The sequence below is a fragment of the Grampus griseus genome (genome assembly GCF_964374135.1).
Source record: "Grampus griseus genome assembly, chromosome: 17".
Classification (NCBI taxonomy): Eukaryota; Metazoa; Chordata; class Mammalia; order Artiodactyla; family Delphinidae; genus Grampus; species Grampus griseus.
Window position 1 is genome coordinate 62,710,390 of NC_139011.1, and position 23,802 is coordinate 62,734,191.

Sequence of the window (23,802 nt, forward strand, 5' to 3'; positions counted from 1 at the left end):
TGTGTTTCTTTTCTCTTTCTTTTTCTTTAAAAAAAAAAAAAAGCTTAGCCAGGAAGCTTTCTAATTTGGGTATCCAAAGCAGAAAGAAACATCAGGAAGTATCTCTCTCTCAGTATCTGGGAATTTGGTACCCAATATGACTGCAGAATTTAGTAAACACATAACTTGGAAAAACTGAATCATTGTCTGCCACAGACATCTCATAGTTTCTTTTCTCTATGTTCACATCTTTGGTATCTCATCCAATTTCATGGCTTTGATTATCATCTATAAACTATTGATTTCCAAATTTGTATCTCCAGTTGGACCTCTTCTCTTAATTCTAAATCTGTATGTCCTATTGCTTACTGAATATCTCCACGTAGACCTAATAAATATCTCAAATTTAGCATATTTGAAACCAAATTCCTAATCTTCTCACCCAGTCCGCAAATATCTTCTTTCTGTAGGCTTCCAACAATAAATGTCAACTCCATTATTCAGGTGCTCAGGCCAAAAAATACCTTTATTCTATCCTTAACTCCCTTCCTTACCTCAACCTAATATTCAACCCAATTTCTATTCGTTGTACACTGAAATAAAATCACAGCATCCTTAAGCACCTCAATCACTGTAACTCTGAGCTCTATCTTCCAATATCTAGCTCACTGCAATAGGCTCCCCTATGGTCTCCCTGCTTCCGATTTTGCCCCCTCCAATCTATTTTGCCACACACTTACACTGAAGAATACAAGTCTAATCATATCATTCCTCTGCTCCAAATATTCTAGTGGCTTTCCATCTAATTCAGAACAAGTGACAGGATCCTTATAATAGCCAATAAGCCCTGAGTATTCTGTCTTTCTCTGACATTATATCCTACCCCTCTTTCACTTTCTCACCCAGCTCCTGTCACACTGGCCTAATAGTTATTCTTCAAACATACAGAATAATCTCATCCTCGGGGCCTTTGAGTTTATCTTTCCCTCTGAATGGAAATGTTCTTTCTCCAGATATCCTACTCCCTTCCTGATACTTCAGCGCCTTTTTTCAAAGTTTCCAAAAGTTCTTTTATTTAAACATAGGGTCCAATTATCAGTGTTCAGTCAGTCACATGGTATTTTTAAAAATTCACTCCCAGAGTTTAAGAAACTGCCAAGTGGCACTCATTTAAATTGATTGGCTCTTCTGGATTCACATACACACACGCAAGTACACACACTCATACACTAAAAGGAAATCAAAGCTAAGACTGGAAAAAACATAATTCATTCTACATAGTAAATCAGTCTCAACAAAATGACTATATGAAAATCATTGTTTGATAAAAGTATCAATTAGTTTCCTAAAAGTATTCTTAAAAAAAAAAACAAAACTTCATTGCAACTACCTTTACCAATTGAAGCCGATCTTCTTCAACACAGTTTTTAAGAAATGCCTACATTTCTTATTTAAGTTTCATGTTCCTAAAATTCGTATAACACAGTACACTTTAGCATCTAAACCAGAACCACTTAAATATAAGTAATAAATGAATGAGTTTTTATAACTTTGAATTAAAGGTTGATTTTTATAAAAAATGTCTTCTGTAGGAGGAAGGGTGTCCCCATTGACTATAAAATTTTATTTTTGCATTTGAGAACTGCTGCGCATTCACTGCCCACCCTATGGCGATAAAACCAGCTGTTCTGCCCTTAGGATCATGCTGTGCACGCTCTACCTTAACCATATTTAGCACTTGGTCTGTGGAAGGCCAAGATCAGTAGATTCAAACTGAGTTCATTTCTTCGTAGGTAAGTTCAGGTCAAAGAAAGACTGCAGGAGCTTTTTGCTTGTCTGAGTTCTAGTCTCTGGTTTTAACACCTTGTTATATATTTGTGAGAATGTAGATAGTGATCTAGTAAACATTCCTTCGTCTATAACTTCCGTTATGCTTTGAATAAAAATGCTGACACACTTTAACAGTACCTGCCTTTACATCTAATCATAGGGAAAGGGGCTGCTTGGCCCTGATGTGATCCATTAAAGAGTCGAGTCATGCAATGACCAGACAAGTGCCTGACGTGCGTAACTTGTAACTTACTGGGTGGCCAAGCCTCATAGAGCTGTAGGGGAATGAACATGTGATTCTTTCTTTTAAATGCTAAAATAAAGATTTTCGTGGAGACAAAAAAAAAAAAAAAAAAGCACACACATATTTTTTGGAGAAACTACACTAGGAGTGCCTAGAGTGCATGCAGTTTGTGGTGTCCATTGCTCCCTGCTGCTAGCAGTCCAAGATGATACATCTTCTGAGTCCTAGAGACACCAGAATCTCAGGCAAAAGCAGTTATCAGGGGTAAAAGGCCCCCTGTTTACAGGTTAAAAACGGAGAAAATCTAGAAAACAGTACCTTGGGCAATGTGAAGCAGGCTTATGAAAAGGACAGAGCTGTTCCACAGTTGTTTCACAAGTGACAGCCTGAACTGAAGAATTCAAACACAAAACAATAAGCAAATCCTTTAGAAAGAATAATGTGCAACAGAGTGGTAAGAAAATAAGACGAAAAAAGTGCTAACCTGTTACTTTAGAGACTGTGAAGGAATTAGCAGACTGATACTTGCTGAAGATAAAAACATAAAAATTTCAATCATCAACATCTTACATGCATCACCATCAACATAAATTCTTATATTTTTTAAGTCTATGAATGTTTGATTTTTTCTTAAATGTTCTTATTTAAGAACATTTTCTTAAATGTTCTTATTTAATGTATTGCTTCACAATGGGAAAAACTATACATTTGTACATTCTTAATGAAACTAGAAAATTTAGTGTTAGCATGATCTTTATAAGCAAAAGGGTTCAACTTTGAATTCTATACCTAGACATGTAGCAGTATAAGAATTAATCATCTGTTTTATGCTAAATTCATATTACATTCAAGTATGAGCCAAATAAATACCATTCTTGATATCAGAGAAAAATCTCTTCATTATCAATCTCAAAAACTTATACATAATAGCATAAAATAATACACATTTGTATCTATATATTTGTTTCCTATTAAAATTAAAACTCTCAATATACTCATTCCCTGTTACCATGGAAGCAAACAATTTAATCTTTCAAAATAGTCAATACAAGGCAGTGTAAAAAGACTACTAAATAATAAGGACCTTAAAGGAATATGCATCATTCATTTTTTTGTTCCCCCTAGTATCTAGTAAAATGTCTACAATAAATGAATGAATTCCTCCTTATATGTTTTATTAAAAAGCAAGCATATAAGAATAGGTATTTTAATTAGTTTATCTATACCCAGGCTTTCATAAAAAACATCTATTGCAAAAGGTAATGCTTATTTGTGATGGTACTTTAATATGACACACACACGTTTCAAGAGAGTTTATATAATAAACAATTAAAAAAACAAGTTAAAAGAAAAAGGTAAATAATAGGAAATAAATGTTCTTTAATGCAACACCCAATGTTTGGTTTACCAAAGCTAAAAACTAATATTTATTATTTATTTAAGATAAGTATCTGTTGAGTGAATAAATTAATCCATAAGTGTTTCTGTAAAGCTTTTACTTAAGAGATTAATCACTAATGGCTAAAAACCACACATCAGGCCTTTGAATAAAATTGTGTACAGAGGGCATCATTCCACCAATTTACAAGGATTCTTAACAAATTCTTTCTTATCATTATGAATTCTATACTGTGGAGTATCATGCAATCGTTCATTACAAAGGAAGGGAGACTATCATATTTCCTAAGAAAAGGCATTCCATTATGAGGTTCAATAATGTCTATTATTTTACATAGGAGAAAGAGAAACTACAAAGATATTTCAAAAGCCTACATTTTTCTACTTTCTATAGAGTATATATGAAAATATGTTGTTTTATAATAATACATAATATAATATAATAATACATATTTAATATGACAAACATTTCAAAAGTTAATCAACGCTTTTATACTGGGTCAAATCACATTTTAACAGACAAAAGAAAGGTGACATAGTGTATTACATATTTAGAGACTTTGCAAAATGCTCTTTTACCTAGTAATCTACCTTATTAACAAAGTTACTGTTGCATGAAATAAATAATTCTCCCAAACAGGGCAGGAAGAATATGCAAATCAATTAGCCTTCTCAGGCACTTTTTATCATAGCTGAGAAATGTATTGCTTCACAATGGGAAAAACTATAAATTTGTACATTCTTAATGAAACTAGAAAATTTAGAATGTTAGCATGATCTTTATAAGCAAAAGGGTTCAACTTTGAATTCAGATACTTTTCCTTCTTTTTGCCCATGGAAATTATGTAGTTGAAATGAACCTTGAAAATTACCTTCTCTCTTTATAAACTAAATTCTTCTACGCTTTGCTCTAAATGAATGTAACTTATTGTTACAACTTAAAACCTCTGGTCCAAAAGATTATTTAGGTACTTACCCAATTGTTTGAACACCATTTCTATTGGATTTGATGAAATAATGTTTTCTTCCTTGTCTAGTGATATCCACCCAACCACCATCATTGTCTATTATACCATAATGAATTGCAGCTCTACAGATGCTGGATTGCTGGCAGAAAAGGAAGGGATAAAAGGATGTTAAAATGATAAGAATTCTGCATAGGATACAACTTGTTACTATGTATGGCTTTAAACAATTCTGAGCAAAATAGCTATACATATATAAATTGTTATTTTTCCCATTAAAAAATCAAAATATTATATGAAAGGATCCTATCCTCAAATAATGACATTTATAATACCTACCATTTCATAATGTACACTGCCAATAACTTTAGCTTTACTATCCAAACAGCCAGCAGGGCATTCATATCTAAATAAAAGAAATGGGGAAGAAAATTTAGCTTCTCTGAATGTCCATATAGAATGAAAATATTTTTTATATCTTGCCAGTTAATTTTGAGAGTAATGATAAATATTACCTATTGCAGGTTGTGCCTTTGCACTGGTCTCTTAATCTTATTTCGCAAGAAACAATTTGAGCTAAAATTTAGAAAATAATAATAATTTAGATGATGCAACAGCTGCTCTAATTCATCCCATACAGTCTAACGCCAAGTTTTTGCCATTCTAAAAATGTTCAGATTAATAAAATATAGTTGAATATGCCAGCAATGTAAACTTTAAAATATAAATAATGCGGAGATCTTACACATTTGCTGTGTGCTTATGACTTCGTTTCTGTTACTATCATCTGCTATTGTCCGGATGTGGGTGTCATGGACTTGTGATTGCTGCCGTTCAATTTCATTTGTTTCTTCTTCTTGAGGAGGGTAATAGCTATCTGATCCTTCTGTTAGAGAGAATGGATTTAGGAAATATGAATCCATCTTAAATGTGCACAAATTACCCATGATATACCTTTATATGCCTGTTTAACACTGAAAGCTACCAGAAAAATCAGTACTGTATATTGGCACAAGTTTTGGCTTAAGGTGGTGATCTTACATACTGCATTGGAATAAATAAAACAGATGCATAAACCTTTGAGCCCTTGACTCATTTATGCTAACGTTAAATGGAATCATTTCTAAACTTTACTTATATTTTAAAGTGGTATCAGTGATTACCTTTCGTAATGACATCATGAGGTCTACACAGTGATCTAATGAAGTCGGGCTTAGTGAATTTGAATTTGTTTTCTCAAATGACATCATATTTTCAGGAGGATAACATTTAAAATTCTCCAAAGGATCACATTTAAAATTCTCCTGAAAGGAGAATTGTGCTATTTACCACAATATCAGTTTCCATGGAAAGGTTTCTACTGCAGAAGGAAATTCAATGTGCAGAAATTTAAACTTAACAATGGAAAATATGCAAACTTTGAATTTAATATTTTTTCCAGGTTGGCTTGTATTAAGGGCTTGACAGGGGCACATTTTGAAAATGTGGTTATTTGCATGTATGTCTAAGAATTCAGAATCTAGAAAAAGGAAGTATGAATTCAGAGGAAAGTCAGCTTTAGTAAGACACTGTGGTCATTGGCAATGGAGCAAGCAGGTTGGAGGTCTGGGGGATGGAAAACAGACTCAGGCACAATGAAAAAAGCTTTCAGGAATTAAAAATGGCTCATATTACACAGTGAACTATATGCTTACTTCTTGTCTACTTATTATAGCTAGTGAGAACTCAATCATTAAGGAAAAAAGATATCTCTTTATAAGTACTGAAAAGTGGCTGCATTTACACATATTTTCAAATACACCTGGTCTGCATTATTCTTCATTTAGTCATCTTTAAGAACAAAGTAGTACAAGAGTGTAAAAATGTTCACTTGGATGCCCAATAAAAAGCATGACTTTCACAAAGCTTTGTCAGGTAAGTTTTATCTTCATGTGTTACAAAAAGGACATCATATTTATATTTATTTTTGAGGACATCCAGTACATTTGAGACAGTATTTTTTACAACAGTTTTATAATACTATTATATATATATATTTTTGTTGTTGTTGTTATTTTGGCATGACAAATTGTATACTCTGCAGTAAGAAGCAGAGAATTAGTATAATTCATTGGGCATGGTTCAGTAAGATTCATGGATAGGTATTTAGGCAAAAACTCTTAAAGTGCTTAAAATAAATTGTGTTAAACTGCTAAATTCTTCAGAAATCATGACATTTATGGAAATAATTCTAGTCAACACTATATCAAGATGGCTTTTAAAAATGAAAATATACTTGTCACTCTGGGATAATTTCAAAGTAGAATTAAGTGGTTATCTGGAATAATCATGAATCTTTCCTTTAAATACATGTTGGTATAATAGACTTATTAATATTATAAATTTTAAAAAAATATTTTAAATGACTTCTAAATATTTGAAATAGAGTTCTAGAAACTTTTCATGTAATAATTAAATGTGCTTTGGGCTTTCAAACACAAATTAATGCAGAAGTTGGATGAAAATATAAATCAAACTGAATATTACAACACAATATCACATACCTTTGTAGCACAGATTTTCTCTACAGCCTCCTCCAAAACTAGGTGGGCAAGCAGAACAGGGCCGGCCATGTTTGTAGGGGGCGTGGCCCCACCAGTTTCCCCTTCAAAAGATAATCCACTCCATTAAGAGGTGGTCTATTTTTAGTTTTTTGAGAAACCTCCATACTGTTTTTCTACGGTGGCTGCACTAATTTACATTCCCACCAACAGCGGACAAGGGTTCCCTTTTCTCTACATCGTCACTAACATTTGTTATTTGTGTTCTTTTTAATGATAGCCATTCTGACAGATGGGAAGTGATATCTCATTACTAAGTTTAAACATACACTGCTACCTCATTCTTTTGAAAATATTCGAAATAATGTGTTATGTATATTGCTAAAAACTGAAAAACCCAACTTCTGCAAAACACTAACCTCTGCTATGGAATATTCATCTATACCCCATTTGTTTTAATAAAAACAGATTTTAGACGTAGATTTGACCCTAAGTTCAGTTGTACAATATTTTCAATGTAATTATTTGAAGGGTCTTTACATAGGTGAAAATACATTTCTCAGTCTATAGTTTCTCATCTCTAATAAACCAAAATTATTAAACATTTACACAATATAGTAGTGCAATAAATAAAACTGAAGCCCTAAAAATATGATTCCTATCTTTACAAAGATTATATTTTCAATTTTCATATTCCTTTTAAGCACCAATTTTACACATCAGGCAACCATAATTGTTGCCATATGACATAAACTCAGTTAAAACAATGCAGTTTACTCAATAATACACACTGAAAATAAGGAAAAAAATCAAAAAATATAAAGTTATTTTTATGTTGTTAAGAAATACTTACATATGCAAGTAGTGTTTTGTTTACTTACTTTGGGGAATAATTGCACACCAAGTAGACAGCTTTGGGCCATATCTGCCCCCAGATGTTCATGTTATGGCACAAATTAATGGCACAGCCTATTCTGCTACTTGTTGCCCACACCACCTACATTAGAGAAAAGCAAGGCTTAGAAAAAGTAGGCTGAGATGAAGTAAGACAGCAACATATCTGAGAGAAAATGCATAAAAGTGAACTGGACAACCAACAGTTACTATTCAAAATGAAATGAGGCAATGTCAGAAACAATATTTTTCCTGAGACTTGGGGAAATACTTAATTTAACTTTAAAAAAAAAGAGATACACAGGTATATAACTCTATCCAGATATAAGACATAAACATCTTATTTATTACTAAATAATTCAAATGTTACATCCTCACAGTCCTAAATGCCATATTAATTTTCCTGTGAAGAAACTTACCTACCAAATGAACAGAATTTCTCATCTTAAAGCAGAAAGTACTGGAGCAAAAGTTTAGGTGTTCAAATTTCTTATACAATGTGACATTTTCACTGTGCCACTGGCTATCAGGGAGTCCAATACTGATCTTAATCTTGTCCCATGCAAAGGCATACAGAACCATTTGCTTTATAGTCACTAATAATCAGTCATAGAAATTCTAGAAACTCAGATCTGTAGTGAGCTTTATCTAGTCAAATCTGCCATTTGTTGTTTGATTTAGAAGTTTTAGAACATGTCCAATACCCAATCCAAACACTGAAAATTTAAAAACATGATAAATGCTGCACACATGTGAATATTGAATGTCATGGTAAATAAAACCATATTTTTATTTTTTGAAAATAAAAAAATTGACATCTGAATTTGAAGATGGTAAATTTCTTCCCTTTTGCATTTACTGGGGTCATATTAAAGTATTTTATATGTAAAATCATTGAAATAATATTTTTAAGGAAATGTCTGTACTTTTTTCGATAACTATTCTTGTTTATAAAAATTTATAAGCTTGTTCTACATAGATCAATATTAATATATTTTTAATAACCATATAAATGACATAAGGAAGGCAAATGTTCAGTATCCTAAGTTCTCCCCCACACACACACACACAAAAACTTTGTTAGTTTACACGAACTCAAATTAAACGAATAAAGTGTAATATACCCAAAACAAACCTGTGTATAATGAGTACATACAGGACCAGAACATCTGAATGGACAATACGGGTTGCACTCATGTTCATATGGGTAGCTAAAGTCTTTGACTTCATCATACCATGCTTGTACATGAAATGTTGGGGGTCTATATCTATTTGAAAGAAAATAACCACAAAAATCAAGTAAGGCTGGAGAAAATATAAAACCAAATATTGCCAAAAAGATTGATGAAGTTGGGTAGAGAGGCAGTTTTGGGTAACTTATTAATATTAAATACTTTTGCACTTTACATCACTAATATATCAATTACTTGAAACAAAAATAAGTTTAAAATACTACTGATCATTCTGGCAGGATATTTATTTTTTATTTGTCTTGGTGTGACTGCTTGTTTTCCTTTTAGGCACTGAGCCTTTGAAAACTTACAATGATGAATTAGTAAGTATTTCATTTCAAGTTCTTATGTTTTCAGAAACAAGAAGTTGTATTTTAAGCTACCTTCCCCAATGTGCTCCCAAATTCTGTCCAATTGATGGAAGCATGCTTGCAGGTCCATGTTCCCACAAACAAGTTTCAGCCCAGGATTCTGCAGATCTTTCCAGTTCTACATCCCATGTCTACAATTCAAAACAAAAACAAAATACAGACACGAACAGGTAATGTATATATACAGTTTGGATATTTCTTTAGAATATAGTGTTACTCAGTTCTTATGTTTTCTCCCTTCTTCTTAGCAAAGTCAGCATCTTAGTCTGGGTTCTCTCCATCTCTCATATAGATTTTTGCACTAGCCTCCTAATTAATCTCTTTTCATCCACCTCTCATCCCTCCAATCTGCTCTACAAGTGATCAGAATTACCTAAGTGGACACAAATACGCTTAAGTGATTCCTCTAACCGCATCCAACAAATCTCTGTATACTGTTCCCTGTCATAAATCATGTTATTCCTTGCTTTTGCTGGCATCGTTTCCTCTGCCTAAGACTTCCTTCTCCCAATTATTTGTCAAACAGGCTCTAACTCTTACTTCACAATACAGCTTTATGTAATACATTCTTGACACATTTTCAGTTCCCTTAGAAGTAAGCTATTCCCTACTTTGGGCTCTTAAAGCTTTGTTATGCTCCTTTGTTTAGCAGCTATTACACAGCAGTGTTAGTATTCATCTACATGTCTCTTTCATGGGACTGTGAGTTGCTTGGGGGCAGTTAGTTAACTCACGCTGGTACCTTCTGCCTATTATCTGTGTCTGCCATATGGCAAGGTGGTTAATAAACATTTGCTCAATACACGAATGGTTAATGAATCTGTATCCTATAAAATATAAATGCATTTTTGTGTACAAAATTCAATAATATTAATTCATATTTTAAAAATAATTTATAAAGTGATATTTAAAATTATAAAATTATTACTGAAATAATTTCATACGTCCTGGGTTTAATATTCAATTTGTTAATTTGAAAATCAGGCAGTATAGTGAGTGTGGTGGTAAAAACAAAGAGCTGGATAGAACTGGACTCAATATTGGCACAATTATAGGATTCTGGGCATGTTAAGAGGGTAGAAAAATAGTCCTGGAACTAGAAAATGAGGACACAACCTAAGGTGATAGCAGTGAGACTGGAGAAAAGCAGACAGTCTGAAATAATGTTTAGGAATTTAAATTCGTAGAAGTTGACAGATGACTGAAGGAAGGTGGTGAGGGGGAAAAAAAAAGGGTGAAGACTGATGAGGTTACCAAACTGTGAGAAAGAAAAACAGAAGGAGAAATAGATTGTTGTAATAGAAGTGTATGTCTATTCACTTCAATGCATATTTCAAGGATGATGTGTGAGGTGTCTGCGATACATGCAGTATATATGTCAAGAAGAAAGTGGAAATAGATGACTGGGGTTCTGGGGAAAGAAATACACTCTGAAGATATGGATTTTGAAGTTATTCACTCAGAGATCAATTTCTTCAGGAAGATGATACAGAATGAGAAAAGAAATGAAAAGAAAAGTCTGGGGTTATCAAAATTGAAGGGAGAAAAAACCAATGAGTTAGTAAGATGAACTAGGGAAAATGGAATCAGAAAGGTTAAGAGAAAACTGAAAGAGGATTAAATTATAAAAGTGACAGGACAAGAGACTCCAGGAGAAGAGAGTGGGCAATTAAGGTCAAATGTTACAGAGAAGTCAAGGAAGATGAGGTCTGCTAGGTGCTAATTCATTGTTAAGAGCAATTTCAGATCTGTCCTAGGCAGAAAATCACAGCACAGAAGGTTAATAAGTGACTGGAAAGAGAAAGTGGAGAAGGCAAGTGGGACTTACTTTGTTAATACTTTAGAGACGAAGAAGAAAGATGGGCAGAAGCCAAAAAAGATTTGATGCCAGGCTCTAGAGAGAATTTTACTTTCTTTGATTTTTAAGGATAGAAGAAACCTAATCATGACTATAGGCCAAATGGACAAGACACTAGAAAGAAGCACCAAAAAAAAAGTACGTGTGGGGAAGGGAAGTTTCTTCACTCTTCATATAATCTTTTTATATTAAACATTCCTCCTCATTCACTTGTGGATCTGAAATACATAAAATCATGCTTTCAAAGACAAAAAGTAAAATGTATACAAAATTAGGGTAAGTATATTTTCGTTATAGTGCATCTTTATTATCTAGCAAAAACACACACACAAAAAAGTGTATTTACATGCCACTAAAAAATTAACAGCAGCAAAAGTATCCGGTTTTCGTAAAAACTTGAATTTCACTTTGAATTAATATCAAATGTTCAAGATGACTGATTTTGTGATACAGACATCAGTAAGTATTTATCAGGCAAGCACTTTATTCGCCAAATACAAGCATACTATTAATTAAATTCATTACTTAAGTTAGACCTAATTTTTATAATTACGTATTATGTAATATGCAAAGGCATAATTCAACTTGCTGTCATTATATCCCCAGACAAATTAGGTAAGAAACAAAGAATTTGGCTGAAGTCCCAGAAAATGAGTAAGATGCTGATTTCCTTTTGTTTTCAGAAGGTTGGAGAGATGGTCATCTCTCAAAAGCAAACATGTTCCAAAGTAGAGTTCCCTGGAAAGTAAGCTGTCCTTAAGAGACAATCAAATTTTTGTTTTCGATCTTGGAAATCAGGTTCTCATATAATACTTTAGTCATAAGCATAGTGAAACTATACTTATCCATAGGTTTCTAATCTAGCAACACAGCAATCTCATAGTCAAAGAGCAGCCGGGAACCAGAAGAAAAACGTAAACGTTCCTAGATGGAAAAAAAAAAAAGGCTTGAAACCACTGGGATGGTTTTAAAACACTCTTCCCACAAAGGGTGGAGTTGAATTCCCTCCCCTTCACTTCAATTTAAGCTAGATAGTGATTCCCTTCCAACAAACAGAATGGTGCTGTGAGACTTCCCAAGCTAGGTTAGGAAATACAGACTCTATCTGATTCTTTCTCTTTTAAAGACACACATCTTAAAAGACCTGAGTCCACAAATTAGGAGTTCACCTACCCTAAATAGGTAGCTGAAAAAAATAAGATGGAGAGACCACACAGAGACAGAGATGCAAGAGGAGTTCCCACTGTCTGAATTTTCCTAGACCAGTCAAGAGATCTGTGAGTTTGCATGTCCAGGTCACTGCAAACAAGTGAGAGACCCAGAGCAAGAAACCCCACCAAGGGAGTCCTTAAGACCCTTATTCAAGGTCAATTTAGTCTTGTTTTACACACAATTCTACAACCTTAGATGTCAGTTTTTCTTACGAAATTAAAGATGGATCGTTTTTAGAGAAGATATACAACCATTTCCAAATTCACAAATATGCTGTATTTCCAAAGTTTGTTTATATATCTGTTGTGTAGAAACTGGAAAAAAAATCTAAGACATATCATTAAAATGCTTTAAGCTATGTTTTCTTATTTGTAAAATGTGTCAGTTGACATAGACGATAACTCAGGTCCCTCTGAGTTATCAATTGTTGAGTATATATTATGGATAAGTTGTTTTATAGCATAACTTGTCTTCTATTTAATCCATTAAAAATGGGGGGTGGAGCATATAAAATTAACTATTATAATATTAAAATAGGGACATACATTATTTTAATATAAGAACTGAGGCAGAGGGCATGCAACTAAAATTTGCTATCAATATTTAATAAATATTAGTTAGTGACAATTTTAAAAGTAATTACTTGAAAAATCTAATCAAGCATTGGTGTTTAGGGCAAGTTCAATAATACAAATCAAGGACATTCTTTTTAAACAAATCACTGAAAATATAGCTGTCCTGTAAGAAATACCATCATTTAACATGACAACAGCATGGAATGTATATTTTTATGCTACAACATAATGTTTTAAGACTGGCAATAATTCATACCCATCCCATTTAAATGCAGGTTACTCTCTATACATTTCTATTTAAATTCTAGATTGCAAATTAAGTCAAGATGGCCTAACCGGCTTCATTTTTTCTCTCTGAACTATTCACCCAGGACTAATTTAAAGCCAAGCCACACTTAAAATTACCATTTCTTTATAGAATGGGTACTTGAGGTGTGCAGAAATAAAAACCACTCTATTTTCCATCTACATAAGTAAGCTGTTCCTTCCGAGAACATAGTAAAGTCTTTAACTGAAGTTTTATTAGTAAAAGAAACATTTAGAATACTATTAACATACTTTGTCTCCAGTGACATTTTTCAACCAGTTCACCATAGTGGCCCTATCGTTTCCTGTGTGTGTGTACATAAGAAACCTTAAAACTTGACAAAGCACTTTCGAAAGTAAACCTAGAAACATATAGTCGTTTCAGCACTAAAATACTCTTTGTAAAAATCAAAAATTATGCAGCTAGACATGTACAGAAAATTCCATTGACTGCTATCGTTTGTGAAATATGGTGGGCATAAACAATTCATATTCCTATCAGAATACTTGTTATCCTATTATAATAACAATGACAGTTGCAAATCACTCAGGATTGTAGTTTTTAATAGGGTTAATATTGCTAGCTTACCAGAAGTTGTATCCCTATACATCAGGCAAAAACAGTCATTAGTAATATGACTCTTTCTTTCTCTTTGATATTGAGAATAGCTTCTCTCTTACAAAGGATTAAGTATTTTCAAATATATTCTTTGATTATTGTAAATGTATAGCTCTTTCCAGATTTACATAATTCTACGATTCATGTCCTGGAAATCACCGACTCTTTATAGCGTCAAAATTATTATTGTAGTACATTAAACAAGAGTTGAAAGCCAATGTTAATTAGTCACTATGAATTTGTCTGAAGACCATTTTCTTAAAACTGAGGCTTCAAAAATATTAGTATACAAAACTAAAGTGAACAGTAGACTCTTTTTCAAATATGTCAAACATTAATCTGAACTTTTTAATTATTATTATTTTAGATTGCATTAAAGCACATGAAGTAAAGTTTTGTGATATTATCTGCTTGATGCAAATTTGTGTAATTAGACTCTTCATACATAAATCGTCAAAGATCAGAGGTAGGGATGGAGATAATGGAAATCCCTTTATCCACAAAGGTATTGATAAGCACTTCTTGGTGAAGGTATCATGATAGTTAGTCTACCAAAGGAAATACGTTAGGTGACACTGAAGCTGTGAAGTAGTTTATTTTATATAGTTAAGTTCAGCAATGAAAAAATATATGAGTAAACAAAGAAATTTTAACAGGAAATTGACCAGCATGATCTGATACCTTTAAATGCACAGAGAAATAATCTCCTGCCTGGAAACTCTCACATAATTTAATAACTGTTCAGTGTCATTCTAAGCAGGGAGAAATAGGATTGCAAGATTTTCTACCATTCTCTAGAAATAATGTTTTAATTCGTTATAACTTTTTGCAGAATTGATACAGCTTTACTGGATTTCCAAGATAAAGGCAAAAAAAAAAAAAGGTCTTTGACTATCTTACTATTAGGTATCTTAATTAATGGCAATTAACACCAGTCCATGACACAATTTGCAATTTAATATGGACTTTTAAAATATGCATTGCTCTCTGGCAAAGTAATAACATCAAAGCACAGTGGTGTTGAAAATGCAGTTACACTGGAAATCCAGATCTAGGCTGAAAGCTCTGGTCTTACCTTCCTACTAAAAACGATAAATAACAATGAAATTATTTTTAAAAAACTATATAAGCATTTGCAATAAAATGTGAAAATGAATCCCACAAAGATTTGTCTTTTTAGACATATATATATGCATACAGAAAACCACCCTCATGTCTCTAAGTCTACCTCAGTTCTGAGCAGTCACTGGCTGTCAGAAGTAATGATACCATTCCAGCTTTCCATGTATTGAAAATACCTTTGAGTATTGAAAATACTCTTTCCTTAGGGCTATTTCTTCTAGACATATGCAAGCAAGGTCATTAATGATAAGTGTTTCTTTCCTTTTTTTATATAGACAGAGATAAAACTAAGCTTGCACTTGTTCCAATTATTCAAACTAAGGTTAATTAAAATACATGATACACCCTGGAAGAGTCTTCTTTCCCATTTAAATTGTGTACTTTCAAATTTATCTCTTTAATTATGTCAAGCTTGGCTTCTGTTTCCTTGTCTCTGACATTAGTAAGCTGGAGTAAGTCTCTTCAATTCCTTTTAGCTTTAAAATTCTATTATTTTGTACTTATAGTCTCTTCTAGAGTGCCCTGTATTGCTTGTAGAATCCCATGAAAACTTTCAAACATAAAATAATATTTCTGATGACAATAGAGGCTATTTCTTAGCTAAGAAGAAAAAGTTGATTTGTGATTTTCAAGACTGCGAAGCCAAGAAGGTTTCAAAGCTTCTAATTATGAGTCTAGAGGAGAACTGTTTCCGAATCACCTCTACTGGAGAAAGTTTTAATATTGTCCAAAACAGAGAAATACAACTGAAAACCTTCCATAAAACTTCCCAGTAAAACTTCAACATAATTGAATACGACAAGAAGACATTCTCAGTAAGAAGTTCAAAATGGGTCTCTCTTCAGCTTAGTCCTGAAAACCAAATGGTAAAATCTTTGAAATAAGGCACAGACTTCCACACGTAATTTTTCTACACAGCTAAAAGGAACACCAGGATTTTTCAACCAGCTCATGAATATAGAAGCAGTTAAAGAAAATCAAAGACATATAGAGCTATCTCTTTCAAACACCACCTTTAAAAGATAATTCTTAGAGTCCGCCTGCCAATGCAGGGGACACGGGTTCGTGCCCCGGTCCGGGAACATCCCACATGCCGCGGAGCGGCTGGGCCCGTGAGCCATGGCCGCTGAGCCTGCGTGTCCGGAGCCTGTGCTCTGCAACGGGAGAGGCCACAACAGCTAGAGGCCCGCGTACCACAAAAAAAAAAAAAAAAAAGAAAGATAATTCTTGTCCTGTCATACCTTCTGGAAAAACAGGTTTGTAAATATCCATCATATGTCACCACATAAATCCCTCCCAAATCACTGTTGTTTTCCTACTTAAACCAGAAAGTGCAATCCCAAAATCTTATGGAATAAGCTGTCAGTGTTATCCTCTCAATAGCAATAACTTGATCTCCAGGAAAGAATTTGTTTTTCTATGGAAGTAACACATTTGACGGTTCACAAAACTTCAAATTCCAAAAATAATGCCTCATTATAAAATCTTAGCCACCTTCTTTTCTCCCCGATGGTGGAATTATCAGAACTATAACAAAGAAATAGACGTCAATGAAATCAATTAATCAATCATTCAATCTACGCTGAAAGAGTGTATGAGGTTTCTGTGACAAAGTCATCTGATATAAAAAGCACTACGGAAAACAGTAGTAGCACATTCCTTACAACTCAGATATTACCTCAGGTGTTTAACTTCTGTGCTTCACCTCCTTTGAAAAGACTGTAGTTACAGGGAAAATGCACGAGGCTCAGATTTCAAAGGGAACACCTGTGTTTCAGGACATAGAGGCTTTGCCAGGTACTGAGAAAGCAGCAGCATTACCTCAGGGCAATGCACATATTAGGGTCTCCTGTAAATTACAGAGATGCGAGGCAGATGCGGCAGAGTTTTACTTAAAATCTACTTCAAAACAAAGCCTTAAAAGTCTTTAAAAAGATAATTTAGGGAATTGCCACTTCCTTTTACTAAAATTAAAATAATTTTTGGAATGAAAATTTAATGTGTGGATAAACTGACAAGATCATTTTAATTAAACCCATTGTTTCAATATTATACAGATAGACCAAATGCATGGTGTAGGGCAGATGGTCTTTGTGAGGCAGCCTAGACATTAATTCAACAAAATCCTTACATTTCTACAGAATATCTGCTGATTCATCTCTCATCTCCCTGCCAAGGCCCTCTCAAGTCTGGCGATAACTTACCTACCACACTTATAACCCACTCCTCAACATGGGTCCTCTACTGCGGGCTCTCTGGAACATTAAAGTGCTGGTAAATCATCAGGAGATCTGATTCTGACTTGGTAGGTCAGGAGAGAAATCAAAAAGTTATGACATTTCTAACACTGGTGCCAGAACCATACACTGAATACTTCAAGAAGCAAGATTCTAGTACCTGTCTGTTCATATTTCTCGGCCATTGAATCCATCAGAAATCTTCCCCTACAGGACTGTTCTTTCTTTCCCCGCCTCCTTAGTTACTTAAACCTTATCCTTTCACCAAAGTCCTGTTCACAATCACTCTCCTCTTGGAAGTCATTCCAACCACAATACATACTCCATTTATCTCACCCTTCTCTGAACCTTCTTAAACATATAATTTACCAATTACTGTATGTTCTCCTAGATCTGTTTCTACTACTTTCGGTCTTAATTCTCAAACTAGAATTTTAAATCAAAAACTGTCTCATACTTTTTCTGTGTTTTCCTAATGTCACCTAATATACTTGGCATATAATATGTTGCCAATATGTACTCATCGATTATCTCTAGCCTCAGCTGGCCTGTCCTGGGCAATATCTTGGATCAGAGATACAGGAACCTAAATTCCCTGCGTCAAACATACATGTGTGATATAAACTCGGGTGAAAGGGTGTTCATGATGTACCTAGGCTAAACAAAAGGTAATTCTTGAAAAGCTGAACTCGGATTATTTTTGTAAAGGTCATATATATCTATCTTTGTATTGACTTTGCGATAAATTCAACACTATAATGCTTTCATTATTTTTGTTGTCATTTAGGAGAGAAGTAGTTAATCTGCAAGACTATATTCTGAATGTTTAAGGAGACCTCAAAGGAAACTTGAGAAAGTACAGTACCACCTATCAGTTATTTAAGTCATCTACAAATATTGAGCCAATTTATAAAAATGAGGACCTATGTTTTAGTTTATTTATAGCTCATAAATTTAGATAGATATATGATTAATCTAAAAGTCAAGCCTAAAATATGCATGCTAGGAAAGATAAACTTTCATAATAAATCACTCTGCATGCATCAGTTCATATATTTAAATAGCAAACTGAAAGTAACAAGTTTTGCAAGTAAATAAAATATTAGTTGCTTTTATTTATTGTACTTGGGGATGTCTTTTTAATTTTCAAAAAGAAAAAAGAGATGGGTTAACGAATGAAAACTTCTTTTTGGAAAAATTAGTAAAAGATAAAGTTTTTGGACAAATAGAAACCGAAACCTAAAATTTAACACCATTACTTCAACTTAAACCAAAGGCTAATATAAGAAACATTTAAATGCATATGTTTACATACTTTTAATGAAACTGCTATAGTAAGTTGCTCATTGTTCCTATATTGGGAATTCTGTGTTAAGTTTTCACTAATTCCTGCTTCAAGAACGATAAATTATTATGCTTCCAAACAGTCACTGAGAGCTATGTAAACCATATGGTCTCCTGTTTTCCTTGGCTGCTAGGAAACTCAAAGCTGGTTTAGTAACCATAGCATGGTCAATCAGACGTTTAGGTGTCCCTTAGGAACTTGCCTATACATTTGTCTTCAACAACTAAACAATGACTAAGAAGATGATGTAAAAAAAATACGGTTTACCAAAGTCTTTATTTGAAAATTTGAGAAAGAATATTGTGTTAAATATTCTTCATTTTTTCGCACATAGTCACTCTCAGCCACTTGCTGCCATACTCTATGTTCCAAGACGCTCAACTCTACAACCTGAGTTACTTCAGGCGCTCTTGGCTCCTGGGTTCTAGTTGAATTTGGCCAGTAGAAGACATGGACAGGAAGTAAGAGGGTGAGAGGTGAATTTAAGTATGTATTACCCCCTCTTCAACCCCACTCATCCCCTGAGTACTCTGCCTCACAGTGATGGCGCCTGTGTCCTTTCATACAGCCCTACTATCAGGCTCTGGTCCTCGCCAGGCTGTGGTACCACGATTCATGCCTGGGTGTCCCCCATCCTTGTGGCTCGCCTAAGCCCTGCCCACAACTCTGCATACAGAGCCTTCATTAATTTTTTCCTGTTAAATCCTTGTTATTGTGGCATTTGTTTTCCTAATGAGAAATAATATCTGAGAATAAAAACATCTCACAGAATGTGTATTAGTAAGCTGCCTAACATATTACCTGATACCTAATATATCTTAATAAATGTTCTCTTATTCCTCTGTTCCTCTAAGAATCTGCTTCATTTGCTGTGATTCACATAATCTTTTTATGGCACATTGTTAATATTCACGAGACTAAGGAAGAAATTTAAATCCCAAATTTTGAATGATTAAAAAAAGATAATCACTGTCACCTAATTTCCAGTGAAAAAGTAAATTTCTTAGAATTCAAATTTAACACACTGTTAGTTATAAAACGAAGTTTAGAGTAAGTTATGCCTGGCTTTGCTTTGAATCTATTGATAATCAACTCTATAAGTCAGGACCTTTGTTCCCATTAAATTTCCAGGATGATATTTCCACTGAAGCCTCCAAGTAAGTACCTGTGTAGTTTAGGCTTAGTTTAGTGTACACACACACACATACACACACACACACACACACACACAGAGGAATAGTTTAAAAAGTGTTAATAAAATCAAAGTTTGGAAATCCTTTGTAATAACCGTATAACTTACAAAAGTCAAACTAATACCAAATTATGTCAAATAAAATGCTTCTTCATAGGTATGCAGAGAAGGAAAATGTATAGGGCTATGTTGCTCAAGTCTGCCATGAGTCGCACTTGATAGAGCAAGATTATTTTCATCTTTTCAGCTGTTCTCACAGATCATGACTGCCATGCCCTCTTCTTTGAATCAACTGTACACATATTCTCATATCAACATCTTATCAGTTAAGGTTCTCATCATCCAATGCCCTCAACCACGGCCCCTACCACACATTGACTATAACGTCTTCCAAACACTATTTCAAAATGTACCTCTTCTAAGAAGACTTTCCTGGTTACTGCTTTATTCTGAAATACTTTTAGATTTATATACAGTTTAAAATATATTCATTTGTACTTCTTATCACACTCTGATTTACATTTTGAAAACAGTTCTCCAGCAAAAGCCATGGCATTCTGATCATTGTATCTCCTGGAAGACTCTATCCCTACTTGCTGAAGGGTCTGGGCATCCCCACTTCATGAGACAGCGGTGTCCATAACCCAATATAACTCTGAAAAGTCACTAAAATCCAATGCTAATTTAGCCACTTGTCATACTTATTAGAATGATTTTACCCTAACCAAAAAGCTAATGTACTTAAAAATAAAACATAAACACTTTGAAATGAATGCTTTTGCAACTTTCTAATAGTATTTTCTTGTCAAAACAAATCAAATCCTCTTTCATTCTGCCCATTTTAGAATCACTGTTGAAAATCCAATCATCTTTTTATTTTTTCATTCATTCATTCCATTTTTTCCCTTTCAACTAGCATAAACTGAGCTTACAGCATGTGTCAGCCTCTCAGCCGGGGAAATGCAAAAATTACGAAAGCACAGTTCCTTCCCACAAAGGAAAGTAAGGCTAGAGAAAGAGACAAGGATGTAAATAACAGAGGCAAAGGCAGGTAGGAAACGCTGTGGAAGCCAGGGAACTGGGGTGAAGTGCACCTAACTCCGTACAGGAGGGTTTAGACAAGAGCAGATTCGTCTTTAGAGGTGAGTCTTGAAGGAAGAGCAGAAATTCACTAGAGAGAAAACGAGATGCACATAAGTCATTCTAACATCTGCAAAAGCAACAGGGCTTGGCAAGATCCCTACAGCATAAAAAAATCCAAGGTATACGGAATAACAGTACAGATGTTCCTGTGAAATAGCACCGCTTTTTATTTGTTTAGATGTATTCACTACGTTCACGGAATTCAGTTCACAAAGCTCTTCTCTCAGCCCTTTCTTTCTAGACAGGAGTTCTGATGCTTTTATTCCATCTTCATTCAAAAGTCTCCCTCCCCCCCCCCCCACCTTTTTTATCTCTTTGGTTTCCTGCCTCTGGACAACATCTGATCTCACTGTAGCTTCTTTTGAGCATATCAGTCAATCTTTCAGTATTTCAGATTTGGATTTGCCATGTCTTCAGCAAACATAAGATATAGTTTTATATTTTATTCCCCTGTTTAGATGGTTACTTTGTACTGTTTGCTTACTTTGTACTGTTTGAGTTGCAACAATAACGCAAAGGGGAGAGTTATAAAGAGTAACTCCCATGCTCGTTCTTGGGTCTTATCTAATAGCTCATTAACTGATCTAGCTGACCATTCCCAGCCCCACACAGCCACCTCCTTTCTTGCTCGCTTTGGAATTCTACTTCCTTCTCACTCATATGGCCTTTAGAGTCTCTCCTGTCACTGACTGCACTTCACTTTCCACCATCCTGCAGAACTGTGCCATCAGCTAAATTTGACATTTCATTTTCTACCCCTCCTCCAAGCTGATTTAAACATTGAGTCTTGGGGTCATTTTCTACCCCTCTTCCAAGCTGATTTAAACGTTGAGTCTTGGGGACTCTTACTGTTCAAGCTTCTTTATCTTTGTGGTTTCTAAGCACTTCATGAAAGGGAGTGAAAAGGAGTTTCTATTTTCCTGCACTAACAGCTAGAGTTGCTATAAAAAGGAGAAGGTGAGTGTGAGAGTTGAGATGAAAAAGAAAGAATCTGGATTCTCGCGTCAACTTGTCTTAATTTAGACCTCGCTTTCTCCGGAGAGCCTAAAGCTTTCTACTCAAAGTTCCAATCCCAGACAGCAGCTGCCTCTTCACCTGGGAGCTGGTTAGGAATGCAGAATACTGGGGCCCACCCAGACCTACTGAATCAAAATCTGTATGTTAACAAGGTTCCAGGGAATTCGTATGCACAGTAAAGTCTGAGTGGCACTAGACTAAAGCACCCCTTCTTTCTATTCCCCAAATCATACCTAGCTGCTTTCCCATGAAAAACACTTGCTACTCAATTTCCTGACGTTTGACTTCAAATTTTTCTTTGATTAAAAACAAAATATAAAGCATTCAATATAGACTATTAAGTAGATTGTATCCATATTCATATATTGCCTTTAGGATAATGAGTTTCTACTAGAGAAAATCTGTTGCCTTTTTCCCAATGAGTTATATCTAAGCAGTTGACTTAATTGCACCTCATTGATTCTGTTAACTAGTTAAAAGAAAAAAAAAACAGTAAGCTTCACTGGATCATAGTTCCAGGTTCTTACATTTGGTGAGTTTAATAACCCACTAATCCAAGTCACATATTTGGGTCATTCCCATAATTTAATTTTTAGAGTTCCCATCCAACTACGTGTATTTAACCTCACTCTGCAATTTGAACCTCAAACACATTATTTGGTCTATATCTGTATCTGTACTTGATCTGTATAATGTACTATCTGAATACTTAAAAAATCCACCGCCCTCCCCCCACCCGGGCTAACATGCCTTTAATGTCTTTCACATCTCCAGGAGCTGCCTAGTCAAATGTCTTCAGAGGTCAAGCAAGTGACACCACATGACGTGGCTGGAAAGAGTGGGGTGACCTACGGCAAACCAGAGAAATCATTACTTTAAATCTTCCTGCTTTCTGGAAATACTTTACTACTACATACTCTAGTAACACATACCCTAGTAAACCTCTTCTCTATCTATTAGATTTTGTAACCTAAAGCATGGTGAACCAAATGAACTTAAAGTGCTTCCAAACATCTCATACGTTTGACTCCACAGAGATCTTTAGATAGTAACTCCAAAATTACCATTTCATAATATCCTATCCTCACACCCCTCCATTCCTGCCTTCTCAATCTCAGCTGACGATCTTGCTACATACTTCACTGGGAAAGACAGAAGCACCCACATGAAAATTCTTTTTCCATGAAATACACCAAACGACCTGCTTGTGCACCTACAACCTCAGCCTTTCCTGTCAAAATAAATGAACTGACTTTGGAGTTATATTTTCTCCCTTCCATGTCAAGTGCTTTCTCAACTTGTGCATTTCCATCAACTTACAAGCATGCTCTTTAAAGAACAAAACCAAGAGCACTGCCATATACCCGTGTAGCGCTAGCTAGTTCCATTTCTCAGATCTTCACAGCAACGGTATCTTGAGGAGTTACTTAGTTCCTTCTCAACTTCCCCACCTTTCGTTCTCTTCCTCCCACTTCAGTGAGACTTCGGGTCATACTCCACCCCTGAAATGACTCTTATCAAAGTCACCGGCAGCCTCCGTGTCCACAAAACCATTGTTGACTTTTCTTCCTCTTACTTCACTCCTCAGCAGTATGGAAGCTGTTGAACTCTCTTCTCCTGGCTTCTGGGACACCAGGGTAGCCTGTCTTTTCCCCCAACCTCACTGACCACTTGTTCTCAGCTTCCTTTGCTAGCTTCTCCTTTCTGCTCAACCTCCATATGT

General features: G+C 34.6%; 1 protein-coding gene across 1 annotated transcript in view; it reads right to left on the bottom strand.

Moving 5' to 3' along the window:
• Positions 1-23,802, bottom strand: part of CRISPLD1 (cysteine rich secretory protein LCCL domain containing 1) — a 43,511-nt gene that overhangs the window by 8,497 nt on the left and 11,212 nt on the right. Inside the window, exons 3-12 of the mRNA XM_082674466.1 lie at positions 9,466-9,584; positions 8,986-9,118; positions 7,838-7,953; positions 6,960-7,060; positions 5,162-5,302; positions 4,932-4,992; positions 4,756-4,822; positions 4,428-4,558; positions 2,538-2,581; positions 2,372-2,444 (exon numbers count right to left, since the gene is read on the bottom strand). Coding sequence (XP_082530592.1) covers positions 2,372-2,444; positions 2,538-2,581; positions 4,428-4,558; positions 4,756-4,822; positions 4,932-4,992; positions 5,162-5,302; positions 6,960-7,060; positions 7,838-7,953; positions 8,986-9,118; positions 9,466-9,584 — 986 coding nt within the window. The remainder of the gene's footprint in view (positions 1-2,371; positions 2,445-2,537; positions 2,582-4,427; positions 4,559-4,755; positions 4,823-4,931; positions 4,993-5,161; positions 5,303-6,959; positions 7,061-7,837; positions 7,954-8,985; positions 9,119-9,465; positions 9,585-23,802) is intronic.